General features: G+C 39.2%; 1 protein-coding gene across 17 annotated transcripts in view; it reads left to right on the top strand.

The window, feature by feature from the left end:
• The window catches only part of LOC131689361 (cell adhesion molecule Dscam2), a 1,607,414-nt gene extending 1,594,296 nt beyond the window's left edge, over positions 1–13,118 (top strand). For all 17 annotated transcript variants that reach the window (XM_058974402.1, XM_058974401.1, XM_058974393.1 and 14 more), the window contains one exon: positions 12,794–13,118. In XM_058974402.1, the coding sequence (XP_058830385.1) occupies positions 12,794–12,996 (203 nt within the window). In that variant the 3' untranslated portion in view covers positions 12,997–13,118. The remainder of the gene's footprint in view (positions 1–12,793) is intronic.
• Positions 13,119–14,848: the final 1,730 nt, after the last annotated feature.

Below are 14,848 nucleotides of genomic sequence, written 5' to 3'. Positions count from 1 at the left end.
TGAAATGGGCTTTTCCCATACAACAACATTAAATTTCAAGTAGACCAACATGGGTCAGATGAAAAATGAAAATAAATAAATAAATAAAAATGCAAACATTTTTGTGAGCCAGCCATATTATTCGTGGATACATCCTGTAATGCCATCGACTTATTTAGGAGTACACACAAAAAGTAACAAATCGTATCCTCTACGGAATATACTACACAATTGTTTTGATTATTTCCAAAAAATCGCGCAAAAATCTGTTTGTTCCGTACAGCACCGCGCAAATAATTGACGTTGGAAAACAAATCGGCAACTTCAGTTGCCAAAGAAACGATCGAAGCATTTTTCCATCAATGTCACTTTTCTGATTCAAATTTTTGTAGGTATTTGCTAGCTTCAATCCAATTGGTCAGTTTATTTGTTTTATCGCACATTTTTCGGATATTATTATAGAAGATAACTAACCCGATAAGAGAGAAGTTATTTACCAAAGCACGAAATTGAAATTTCATTTGTAATTCTTCTGAGAACGATTTTGTCGTCCTAATAAGGACCGTTTGTTGTTAGTATTATTTCACCGTTTCCTTGCCAACAACAATGCGACTTCTGTGCACATCTAGTGATGGAGGCAATTTTGAGAGCGCCTTTGTTTGTTGCTGCTAACGGGGAGCGTTCCTTCCAGGAACTAACGAAGCGGGTCGCCGGCGGTAAACGAACTGAATTCAACGATGATCAAATGCAAACTGAAAACGTTTTCCTACAGACAATTCATTTTACGTATCTCAAATGTGGTTCACCGCCAAAAAGGCGGTGCTAACAAGTAAACCACCAATCAAAGCACGGCTAGTTAATACGCTTTCAAAATCATTTCCATCAAAATTTACGGTAATCGTATCCTCTACGGAATCTACTACACAATTGTTGTGATTATTTCCCAACAAATCGCGCTAAAAACCTGTTTGTTCCGTACAGCACAGCGCAAATAATTAGGGGAATTATGGTTAAAACCGACACCTTAAGATTAGCAATTTTTCTAAGTAGCCACAAAACCAATAAAATTATAGTTTGTATGCAGAATTCTTCTTCAGAAAATTCATAACAAGACTTAATTTTTTCAGCGCTTCAAAAAATTGATTTCATTAAAAATTATTGGTTGTAAAACTTGGAAAACAAAGTGACTTTTTGTAGGCACTGCGGGTAAAACCGACACCCCATAGGGGTAAGATCAACACCCCCTTTAATTTATTTTCTCTCCACTTTATTAAAATCTTTATCTTTATTAAAAATGAGATATATGCGTGATTAATAAAGTGTGAGTATGTATGATGCAAATATGTGCTTTTTGTTGCTTCATCGTGTAGTGAGGGGAAGAAAGTTCGAAAGCGTAGTACTATAAATAAGATTATTTTATGCTATAGGATTATTTATTGATATGAATATTTCCAAATAATCCTTGCGCACATCATTGCAACCACCAGTGTCATTTTATTTCGTAAGAGAAGATTTGCAAGCGTTCTACGTTCTGCTAATTGGATTCATTCACTTATAAGTGACACACACATTTCTTAGTAAAACTATCTTTTTTAGATTTGATTTTCCGGACTCTGATCATCAACGATCTATTGGGGTATACATAAGATCATTTTTTTTTTCAATTTGTTTATTTGATAAGGCACGTAGGGTAATGAGCCTATTCTCACCATACTAAGCAAGGTGCCTCACTAATTCGGTAATTTCTTGCCTTACAATCAATGGAATGCGTAAAAATTGACATCAACCGCTTTGCTTCGTTGCTAAGAACCAATATAATAACACAAATACGTTGAAAACAGTAAAATTCTAGTGTTTGAGCACAATGAAAACTCGAATCGAGTGCCCCTATTGTTGCGCTACCATTTGACTCAATGCGTTGAACAAAGATGGCAGACACTGCTCTAACCAGCGGCTTCAAATGGGTAGGGTGATAATAGAAACATAGCGTAAATAGGCTCATCACCCTATGCGTTAGCTTAAAGGTGCCATTTTTTCATTGTTTTACATTTTGAATTTCTTAAAACTAGGGGGTTACACATTTCAATATTATTTTGTTTTATATAATGAAACTAAAAAAAAAACTTTACAGCTAACTTATACATATAAAAGAGGGTATAATATAATATTCGTAAGATTTGTGGGATGGGTCATTTTGTGTGTTCTTTGTATAGTAATTCACTTTATGATTTTTAGAAGGGAGATTGTAGGAGAAATTAATTATTAATTAAGCGGAACATTTTACAAGCTTATTAACTAGAAATAACTAGAAAGAGTGGTTCAAGATTAAGGGGAATAAATATTGATCAACTAAAACTAGAAGATAGGGGGGCACATACATAAGATCATTGTCTCATTGTGATAAAGTTCGTCTATGACAAACCAAGAGAACTATATAAATTCGGTTTGACGAGCCTTTTGCAGAAATAGAAAAAGCTTCGATAGAGTCAGATAAGCAAAAATTCCAATTTTTGATTTTTAAAGAGACTTACAAAAAATAAACACAATAAAAGTATTTCTGTGTATTTCTGCTAATACTATAGTGTTCTAATAGGCTAATTGAAGTGTCACAAAGATCCCCAGTATTTTGAAATGAATCGCAAGTATACACAACCATCTTAACAGCGTGTCGGTTTTACCCTAACCACAGGATGTCGGTTTTACCCCAACAGCGCACATTTTTTTATAAAAGCAATTAAAAATATTGAATTTCTCAAACTCGTCTTCAATACACTTAGTTGATCATAGGACAGACCGATAATAATAGGTACTGAAAAATGTGGTGATTTGAAAAGCTTTTGTTCGATTAAAACCTTAAAATCTACCAACGAAATTTAACACCAGACGAGTATGAACGCTGCTGTCGTATGTTTTGTTTATTTTTATGACATTCGGCGTACTAACGTAAATCCAATTTTTCTTCAAATGCTCTAAACAAACGTACTAATAATAATGTATCATTATGAAATTAATAAAAATTTGATTTGTAGGAAGTGTTGTGGGGTGTCGGTTTTACCCACAGTGTCGGTTTTTCCCACAATTCCCCTAAGGTTGGAAAACAAATCGGCAACTTCAGTTGCTAAACACTTAGAAACGATCGAAGCATTTTTCCGTCAAGGTCACTTTTCTGATTCAAATTTTTGTAGGTATTTTCTTGCTTCCATCCGATTAGTCAGTTTATTTGTTTTATCGCACATTTTTCGGATATTATTATAGAAGATAACTAACCCGATAAGAGAGAAGTTATTTACCAAAGCACGAAATGGAAATTTCATTTGTAAGAGAAACGATTTTGTGGTCCTAATAAGGACCGTTTGTTGTTAATATTATTTCACCGTTTCCTAGCCAATAACAATGCGACTTCTGTACGCGACTAGTGATGGAGGCAATTTGAGAGCGCCTTTGTTTGTTGCTGCTAACGAAGAGCTTTCCTTCCAGGAACTAACGAAGCGGGTCGCCAGCGGTGAACGGACTGATTTCAACGATGATCATATGCAAACTGAAAACATTTTCCTACAGACAATTCATTTTACGTATCTCAGATGTGGTTTATCGCCAAAAAGGCCGTGCTAACGAGTAAACCACCAATCAAAGCACGGCTAATTAATGCTTTTAAATAATCATTGCTATCCAAATTTACGGTAATCGTATCCTCTACTGAATCTGCCACACAATCGTTATGATTATTTCCCAAATCACGCAAGAATCTGTTTGTTCCGTACAGTACAGCGGCAATTATTGGCCGTTTGTTTATGAGAACGTACGTACGTCCATACACTACACGTCGACCATCTATCGAATAATAAGGCAAAAAGTAAATTCAGCACATATAGGGTGAAGTGCCTATTTTCGCCATACTAAGGAGGGCGCCTCACTGAATCATTAATTACTCGGCCTACAAACAATGGAATGCGTAAAAACTGGCATCAACAGCTTTGCTTCGTTGTTAAGTACCAAGATAATAACATACATGCGCTGAAAACATTCTTGTGTTTGAGCGCAACGAAAACACGAATCGAGTGCCCCTATTGTTGCGCTACCATTTGACCCAATGGGTTAAACAAAGATGTTTTGTTTGATTGACCTCTTAAATGCTCTGTATTGACGGCTTTGCTCGGAATAGCCGCCTCGTGTATGCACATTTCCCCTTTTTTCGTGAAATTTTTGAATTTTAATTCAACCGATTTTCAACAGAATACTTATATAGTACATCAATCTAATTAGCAATTATATTCAAATCAGGTGTTTCTGAACCGATTGGTGTATAAATGATTGAAATCCGTCATCCAATTGCGAAGTTATAACCGTACCAACCCTCCCGCAACTTGACGTTTAGCCTAAGTTGCTTGAAACCACCGTATTTCGAATGATGTCGCCACCATAGAACGCCGTCCACTAATTGCGATACTGTAAATTTCTATGCGAGAAAACAATTTCGTGACGTCTTTTACGAACTTGTTTTCTTTATTTACATTCGGAAGAGATAATCAAGATGATCATTTCAAAACAGCGTAATAATTTAAGATAAATACTAACAAGTTAAGGATTACAAATTGTGTCGAATGTAAAATATAAATTATATATATTTGATATATATTTGATTTGAGTGCGCTTCTAGTGTGAACTTTTTCCTCTCCCATTGCCCTTGAAATATCTTTCGCATATGACAATTCTCGAAAGTTTGTCGTTAATCTTTAAAAACATTTAGTTTTGTGATTATCATTTTTCACTTCGCATTTAACAAAGGCAGGATTGACTACGACTGTTTATTTCTGACAGTATAGCATCTAACTGATAGGTGCTGCGATATGTACGGTGCAAAGGTTTCCACGAAATTCAGAAGTGATGACAGTTCATTTTTTATTGGAGAGGGAGCAAAACAGTCCAGTATTATTGTGTGTGTTTTTACATTGCAATACAAATATTACTACCTAATATCTTAAAAATAAAATAAACTAAAACTAAATAAAGGTGCTCACTAACTAGTACAAGCGCCGCTTGTTTGTATGCTGATGATTCCAAAAAATTATGAATCATTTAAAAATAATGCATCGGAATAAAGATGCATTTTTATTACAAAACAACACCAAATGCCCAAAAAGTCTTCAAAAATGTATTATCGAAAGTAAAAAAAATTGAACAAGAAAATTTTCACTGTGAACAAGTTTACGCTTTTTTTAGAAATTGTTCTTGAATAAAAATTGATCCGCCATTTTAGACCCACAGACCCAAATAAAGTGGTTTCAACGATTTGTATAGGAGCTGTTAAGTTGTTCCCCCTCTGAACCGTACAAACCATACATAGTTTCGTTACATAGGAGATTTTCATAATTTAGAATGACACCCAGCCCCAGATAGTGGAGTAAGACATTTTTAATGTCAAAAGCTTGAATGTGGGACTGTGCCTAAGTTCAGCAGATAAATGGCAACTGTAAGCCGTTGATAACGGGTTTTCATCTTCGGTATCCTTTTGCTCACCAGCACGAGAAGGCTTGGCATATGATTCAACGGAGACAACCAGTGTATCGATCTTTTCATTCAATTTGTTGACTTCTGATTTCAAACATTCAATTGCCTATCTAGTGTCTTTTTTCCACGGTACTCAATTTGTTAGATTTCATAGTCCCCATTTGGGCTTTACATGAGTTACACAACCAGTACATGTTTGAGTAGAAACACGCCATGCTCTCTTCCAAAGATATTTTTACACAAAGAATATGAAGTCGTATTCCATTGTTGCAAAAACCTTGGCAAGTGATAACTCTGTTCTCAAAAACGTAGCTACTGGTGATTTCGATTTGACAACATCCACAATTCCACTCCATTACTACTTAGATGATCAGACAGTATTGAGACGAAAGTAACGCTGTGTTTATATCGGATCAGCAGAAACAATAGCAACTGCCGAACGTTTCCTCTATGTATCGTTTCAGCGGGAGTCTTTTGTATATATTCTCAACAACGCGATTTATCAACACCGCAGTTTTTAGCTTCTTTTGCACCTTTTACAAATAACGAAACTTTCAGACAGCACACTGTATGTCTAAATGTATGAGATGACCGGCATACGTCTCCTAACCTTTGAACGGAACGGATCGTTATATTTCACAGTGGTGTTCGATGTGTAAATTTCAGTGAGTGAAGGTCATCCTTTGTTCGTTCGTTAGCTGCCATTCTGCTGGTTCCGGCAGTAAATCCAGCACATTGTTTTCGCTGGTGAGGAACAATCGACGTTGTTTGCAGATAAGTTTTGCTCTATGTTTTTTTCCTCGTTTGCTTTCTTTCCTTTTCCCTACTTTTACTCTACCTTGTAATCAAATAATAAGACACATTCCCGTTTATATAACGCTCTGCCCTCGTGCTTAAATGGCCGAGGGCGAAATACAATCTGATGTAATCATGGAAGTCCCTGATCCCCCTAACACTCGCATTGCTCCCCGTATAAAGCAGTACCCAGAAGGTTCCTCTGGGCCATGGGTGGTATATTTTCGGACCGGAGAGAAACCGGTTAATATATTAAAACTTTCTCGAGATCTGACTGCTAATTACCCGGCCGTAACTCAGATAACACGTGTTCGGGCAAACAAGATACGTGTTCTAGTGAATGATCTCGGCCAGGCATACGCGATTGCTTGCTGTGAGCGCTTTACCCGGGATTTAAAGCGTACGTGCCTTGTGTGGCCGTAGAAATCGATGGGGTAGTGTCCGAACCGGGCCTGAAATGCGAAGAACTGTTGGAGCACGGGGTTGGCTGCATTAAGGACCCCTCACTTGAACAGATTAAGATCTTGGAATGCAAACAATTGTATACCGCAAACACCGAGGGAGGTAAGACTACCTACTCTCTATCAGGCTCGCTTCAGGTGACATTCGCCGGGTCCTCTCTTCCCAACTACATCCTCCTTGACAAGGTTCGCCTACCAGTTCGCCTGTTTGTACCGCGGGTCATGAGCTGCAGCAATTGTAAGCAGTTGGGCCACACAGCCACATATTGTGGAAATAAGAAACGATGCGGCAAATGCGAAGGAGAGCATGAGGATGACTCTTGCGACAAAGAAACTGAAAAGTGTATTTGCTGCGGGGGCCCTTCACATGCTCTTAAATCATGCCCTGCGTACAAGCAGCGTGGGGATAAAATTAAGCGCTCCCTTAAGGAACGCTCAAGGCGTTCTTATGCAGAAATGCTAAAGAATGCTTCGCCATCTGTCCTGTCCGAAAATCCCTATGCTGGTTTGGCTAACGTTGAGCAAGAATCTGACGACCCACGAGAGGGAACATCTTTGGTTAACCCAGGGGAATCCAGGAAGAGGAGAAATCCAGCCTCCCCTACATTGCCTCGTAAGGGTGCCAAGGTGTCGTCCACTCAGAGTGCGCCAACTACAATCAATAAATCCAACGAAAGTGATGCACAAAAGCCGAAGCAATTTGCTCCAGGACTTGGAAATATTAATTCTAACAAGGAGTACCCACCAATTCCAGGGACACCAAAAACCCCAAGTGTCCCCTTTTTTCAAACAGATACTCAGTCCAGTAGCGGACTAATGAAATTTTCTGACATAGTGGACTTAATTTTCACAGCTTTCAATGTTACTGATTCTCTTAAAAACCTTCTGATACGTTTTCTCCCTATAGTGCAAACATTTTTGAAGCAGTTGACTACTAAATGGCCCCTCCTTGCAGCGATCGTATCCTTCGATGGCTAAGTCATCGAACGAGGTCACCGATTCGATCACTGTTCTACAGTGGAACAGCAGAAGTATCCTCCCGAAAATCGATTCCTTTAAATTTTTACTAAATAGTTTAAAATGTGATGCTTTCGCATTATGTGAAACTTGGTTAACTTCCGATATAAATCTCAACTTCCACGACTTTAATATAATTCGTCTGGATCGAGAAAACCCCTATGGAGGAGTACTTTTAGGGATCAAAAAGTGCTATTCTTTCAACCGAATTAACCTCCCTTCGACACCAGGCATTGAAATTGTCGCTTGTCAAGTTTTAATCAAAGGTAAACCTTTGCATTACTTCCATCTACATTCCTCCTAGAGCCTCGGTAGGGCACCGAACGCTTTGTAATATCACGGAATCCTTACCGGCACCGCGGCTTGTTCTGGGAGACTTTAACTCGCACGGTACGGTATGGGGCTGTCTTCATGATGATAATAGATCAACATTAATCCAAGATCTTTGCGATAATTTCAACATGACCATCTTAAACACGGGAGAAATGACGCGAATTCCTACACCACCAGCACGCGCAAGCGCGTTGGATTTGTTGCTTTGCTCGACATCGCTACAGTTAGATTGCATGTGGAAGGTGATCCCTGATCCCCACGGTAGCGATCATTTGCCTATCGTGATTTCAATTGCTAACTCAACTCACACGGAACATTGATTGGAAGAGTTACGCGACCGCGATATCCGTTAAAATCGAATCCACTCAAGAACTTCCTCCAGAGGAAGAGTACAGGTTTTTGGCTGGCTTAATTCTCGACAGTGCGAATCAAGCTCAGACTAAGCCAGTACCCAACGCGAATACCCATGGACGGTCTCCCACCCTGTGGTGGGATAAAGAGTGCTCAGAGCTGTACGCGGAAAAGTCCACTGCATATAAGGCCTTCCGGGAAGGCGGGTTACCCGCTAGCTATCAACAGTACGCGTCGTTAGAAAGGCGAATGAAGAGTCTAATGAAAGCCAAAGAACGCAGTTATTGGCGCCGGTTCGTCGACGGGTTAACGAGAGAAACAGCGATGAGTACTCTTTGGGGTACGGCTCGACGTATGCGTAACCATAATAGTACCAACGAGAACGTGGAATATTCAAACCGTTGGATATTCGCTTTCGCCAAGAAGATCTGTCCGGACTCTGTCCCGGTACAGAAAACGTGCCGCGCCGCGTTTCCTCACGATACCGCGAACGAAACACCGTTTTCGATGGTGGAGTTCTCACTTGCTCTCTTATCGTGTAACAATAACGCCCCAGGGTTACAGAATCAAATTCAACTTGCTGAAGAATCTGCCTGACACTGCAAAAAGGCGCTTGTTGAATTTATTTAACTAGTTTCTTGAGGGTAACATTGTCCCTTATGAATGGAGGCAAGTGAAGGTCATCGCCATCCAAAAACCAGGAAAACCAGCCTCCGACCACAACTCGTATCGGAAGTTGTTTTCGAGAAAATGATCTTGTTTCGCCTCGACAATTGGGTTGAAGCAAATGGCTTACTGTCAGATACACAATTTGGCTTCCGCAAAGGCAAAGGGACGAACGATTGCCTTGCGTTGCTTTCTACAGAAATCCAAATGGCCTATGCTAACAAAGAGCAGATGGCATCAGTCTTCTTGGATATTAAGGGGGCTTTTGACTCAGTTTCTATCAACATTCTGTCAGAGAAGCTGCACCAGCATGGTCTTTCACCAATTTTAAATAACTTTTTGCTAAACCTGTTGTCTGAAAAGCACATGCACTTTTCGCATGGCGATTTAACAACATCGCGATTTAGCTACATGGGTCTTCCCCAGGGCTCATGTCTAAGCCCCCTGCTCTACAATTTTTACGTGAATGACATTGACGATTGTCTTGCCAATTCATGCACGCTAAGGCAACTTGCAGACGACGGCGTGGTCTCTGTTACAGGGCCCAAAGCTGGCGACTTACAAGGACCATTACAAAATACCTTGGACAATTTGTCTGCTTGGGCTCTTCAGCTGGGTATTAAGTTCTCCACGGAGAAAACTGAGTTTTTTCTAGAAAGCGTGAGCCGGCGCAACTCCAGCTCCTATTAATGGGTGCAACAATCAACCAGGTTTTCACATTTAAATATCTCGGGGTCTGGTTCGACTCTAAAGGTACCTGGGGATGTCACATTAGGTATCTGAAACAGAAATGCCAACAAAGGATCAATTTTCTCCGAACAATAACTGGAACATGGTGAGGTGCTCACCCAGGAGACCTGATCAGGTTGTACCAAACAACGATATTGTCGGTGATGGAGTACGGGTGTTTCTGTTTCCGCTCCGCTGCGAACATACACTTCATCAAACTGGAGAGAATCCAGTATCGTTGCTTGCGCATTGCCTTGGGTTGCATGCACTCGACCCATACGATGAGTCTCGAAGTGCTGGCGGGCGTTCTTCCGCTAAAAAATCGATTTTGGGAACTCTCATATCGATTGCTCATCCGATGCAACATTCTGAACCCGTTGGTGATTGAAAACTTCGAGAGGCTCGTCGAGCTTAATTCTCAAACCCGATTTATGGCCTTGTACTTCGACTACATGGCTCAGAGCATTAATCCTTCTTCATATACTCCCAACCGTGTTCGTTTCCTAGATACTTCTGATTCTACTGTATTCTTCGACACATCCATGAAGGAAGAGATTCGTGGAATCCCGGACCATATACGCCCGCAAGTGATCCCCAATATATTTTATAATAAATTCCGAGAAGTCGACTGCGACAAAATGTTTTACACTGACGGATCAAATCTCGATGGGTCCACTGGCTTCGGTATCTTCAACAATACTATCACCGCTTCATTCAAGCTCAATGATCCCGCTTCAGTTTACGTCGCAGAGTTAGCTGCAATTCAGTACACCCTTGGGATCATCGACACTCTGCCCACAGATCACTACTTCATCGTTTCGGACAGCCTCAGCTCTACCGAGGCTCTTCGTGCGGTGAAGCCTAAAAAGCAATTCCCGTATTTTCTGGGGAAGATACAGGAGTCCTTGTGTACGTTATCTGAAAAATCTTATCAGATTACCTTTGTTTGGGTCCCCTCTCATTGTTCTATAAAGGGCAATGAAAAGGCCGACTCATTAGCAAAGGTGGGCGCATTAAATGGTGACATATACGAAAGACCAATCTGCTTCAACGAATTTTTTAGTATTTGTCGTCAGAGGACGCTCAACAGTTGGCAAACCTCGTGGAGCAATGGGGAATTTGGACGATGGCTACATTCGATTATCCCAAAGGTATCAACGAAGCCTTGGTTCGGGGGGATGGATGAAGGTCGGGATTTTATTCGTGTAATGTCCCGACTTATGTCCAATCACTACACCATGGATGCGCATTTGCGGCGTATTGGGCTTGCGGAGAGTAGTCTGTGCGCTTGTGACGGGCTATCACGACATCGAACACGTTGTCTGGGTATGCGCCGGGTATTGTGACGCCAGGTCTCAGTTGAAGGAATCCCTTCGGGCCCGAGGTAGACCACCCAATGTACCAGTCCGAGATATGCTGGAAACTCGTGATTTCCCCTATATGTCCCTTATTTATACCTTCATAAAAACGATAAATATCCCAATTTAGCCCCTCTCTTTTATTTCTCGTTTCCTCCTGCCTTGTGGAACCGATCAGCTCCAGAGTGCCACTATGTAACCGCCGTCGTCCTTACCACTACGCCTGCATAGAAGAAAAATGAAGCGATAGCGACTCGAGGTCCGATGACTTTTGAAGGATTCCCCGCGGGTCCGAAGAATACCATCCGCCAATCCGGTACTCGACGACTTACTAGACTGAGGCGCAAATTTGTTTCGCTGATCCCCCTCCCCCTCCCCCCTCCCGTTCGAGCGAAAGTTGCAAGTTTCTTTCCCTATCTCTCCCCTGTCCTAGATACAACTGCTGCTACACTGATGCGGAAATAAGCCACCCTCTGAATATCTTGACCAAGCATAAGTTTTAGTTAAAAATTCAAATTAGTGTTCTGTATTCCTAGTTTTAAGATAGCTATAATTTTTACTCTTTATTGAAACTCTTGTCCTCCATCTTGTAAATAGAATTGAATCCCTAGTTTTAAGATTTCTGTGAAATTTCTCATAAATATTTGTTCCCCCTTTTGTGTACTAAACTATATTGTTAGTTTTAAGATAACCGTAAAATATTTCGTAAAATACTATTACTCCCCCTCTTGTATATTAAAGTGAATCCCTTGTTTTAAATTTTTTCAAAAAAAATCTTTTGGCCCTCTCTTGTATATTGAATCTTATTTCTAGTCTTAGGATAGCTGTAAACTTTCTTTTCCTTTGTAAAAAAATATTTCAACATTGTAACCTCCTAGTTTTAAGATATCCAAAATGTAAAAACAAAAGCATTTGGCACCGCCAAGCTAACGCATTTGTGCCTATCAAATAAACGAAATGAATAAAAAAAAGGAGATGACCGGGTTACGACTCGTATACAATAATCAAACGGTGATCAACAGCTGAAGAGGAATGCGTCTCTGATGACCATAACTTGTACGTCAAGGTTCACTTGATTGAAAGTTCAGCCTCCCGGGTAGTCAGAGATAATATTTTTTCATAATTTTAAAGACATCAATGAATAAATCTTGTAATTACACAAGAACCCGCGGTGATAGCTACAAACCGTCTTTAGAAAAAGTTAATCTCTTTGGTTGTATCTATAAAATGTAGCATGCTATATATTTTCTGGAGGCCCCCTACGATAGTTTTACGAATTTGAACTCACTGTTTTCATATAGTAAACTTCATAAACATTTGTAATCGCTTGTGCCAAAACATGCTCCAAAAGATTTAATTCAAATTTCGCATGTGAATTCGATGGCCAATTACCAATTTTTCTAACCTGGTTCAGCAGTGTTGCATTTTTTCGTACATCCATGTGCCACCCTAATACATATAGATCAACGCAAGTAAAAACTTTAATTTGCATTTAAATAATCACCTAAATTAAATTCAATCATTCAACTCAAAAGCGATCTTTCAAAAATCTGTTTTAAAAACAAACAATATCAATAAAATTATTCTCTATTTTAGGTAAAGCAACAGATAATGTTCCTGGAAGTTCTAGTAGTAAGGCCTTGAAATACGACGAAAAGGCTCATTCCGGAAGTAGGAGCAAAACAGCGAACTTTATTAACCTATCGGAATCCGACAGTAACAGTCCTATCAACGAGTTTTGCAGAGCTCCAACGTTTAGAATGCCGCACAAATTACCACGTTTCCAAAGCAATTTATGAAAACATGCATATAGTTAACTACGTTTACGAACAGCAATCATAAAAAATTGTGAGCAATCGATGAATGAATGCGCATGAATACAATGTTGATACAAATAAAATAAACATGCCGTGATTTAGCATATTTTGTCTTTGGTAAATTGTAGTAGGTATATCATACTAACATACGTTTCTCACATACGTTACTAACTTGATTTCAAATGAAAGATACAATAGTTCAATTGACTGCCATTGAATTTAATTCAGATCTGACTTTTGGTTCGGGAGTTACAAGTAGGTTACTGCAGTCATATAGGAATTTCTTAAATAAACCGCTACAATCGTAATATTAACCCTCTGCTGTCCAACTCCGTCTTCTGGTGGGTTTAAGCAGAATCGCTGTAAAATCTACAATATACGATTTTGTGTTGTGAACCCCACTAAAACCTCTTCAAAACATTCCAACATATACAAATATGCTTGTTGAAATCATGATATAAAATGATATTTGAGTTGAAAGTTGGAAATTTGAGGGAAACGAGAAAAAAAACTATTTTGCATGTAGTATTACAACTCAATTGGAAAATTTTCTCACATTTTGGAGTTTTCAAAAAAAATTAAAATTATTGGTAAGTTACTTTACAGTAGTGCTTTGCCGTAGAATTGAAATTTGGTCTTGTACTAACTTCAAACTAAACTAAAGAACTTACCCCGCCAAAAGGCGGTGTTGGGCAGCTGAGGGAAAAAAATGCGTCTTTGAAGTACTTATGACTTTAAAGTTTATGTGTTCATTAAGCTCTAGTTTTCTCAATTTTCGACCGATTTCAACCAAACTACTTGCAAATGATCGGGAAATTGTTCAAGATTGTTTAACTATACTTGATGGTCATGTCAGAGAACCAGTTCTGGCTTTCCAAAAAATCTCGTGTGGTCTGTCAGAGGACCACGTAAGCCCGTTTCAATAGCATTGGCGTGCACAAGGGGGGGGGGGGGCTATAGCCCCCCCCCCCCTAATGCTCTGGAATTCAAAAAAAATTATTTAGTATTATAATGTTGAAAAGACATGTCAAACTTACTGCATATCTCTTTTTGTTTAAGCAAGCCATGTTATCTTAGTTGGCGCAAGTTCGTTGAAATCAGGAATCTCTATCGATAACAAGATAAGGTTGCTGAGAGGAAGCGGTAACTGCAGCAAAGATTCAGTTACCGGCTTAAAAATACAAGAGTGTTGGTGATCATTTTCATTTTTTGCTTTGACTAAAAATTATAAACTTTTTATTGCAAATGATTAATGCAGTCGGTAAATGCATATATGGCGATTCCAGGAGGTATTACATGGAAAGAGAGAACAAGAGAAACTTTCAACTTTCTTCTAAAACTGAACAGTAATATAATCTTAGAAGAACTATATAGATGATATTTATTTGGAAAACAACTTATTCTACTTCTATCTTCGTTTCATTTAACGAAATTAAATTAGCTAGAATTTACGAAGCAGGAAAAGTTTTAAAAAAATAGTCTCATGGTATAGAGGGACGACTCTGCTGTTGCGAAACATGGTAGATTTAAGCAATTCGTAGTAACTTTGCCTAAGCACGACTCCTACCAGCAGAAGATAAAAAAATAGTCCGGAGGCTTCTAAGCCTGTTCCTACCCAAGTAACAATTGATGTTTTATAGCACGCTGCAAGTGCAATCTTAGTTTCATAGTGAATACAAAAACATATATGTTTAAATATCTTATTTGATGGAAAGCATGAGATATATAATTCCGTCTTTAAGACAAAAGGTTTTGGGGAACGATCAACAAGAGATTGTCTGATCACAACGTAGCAGCAAGTTCATAACGTGATGACTTCAGCAGTCACATGACT

This window comes from Topomyia yanbarensis, chromosome 3 (assembly GCF_030247195.1).
Source record: "Topomyia yanbarensis strain Yona2022 chromosome 3, ASM3024719v1, whole genome shotgun sequence".
In the NCBI taxonomy this organism is placed as follows: Eukaryota; Metazoa; Arthropoda; class Insecta; order Diptera; family Culicidae; genus Topomyia; species Topomyia yanbarensis.
Note: the sequence above shows the minus strand (reverse complement) of the source record. Positions and strands in the feature narration are given on the sequence as shown.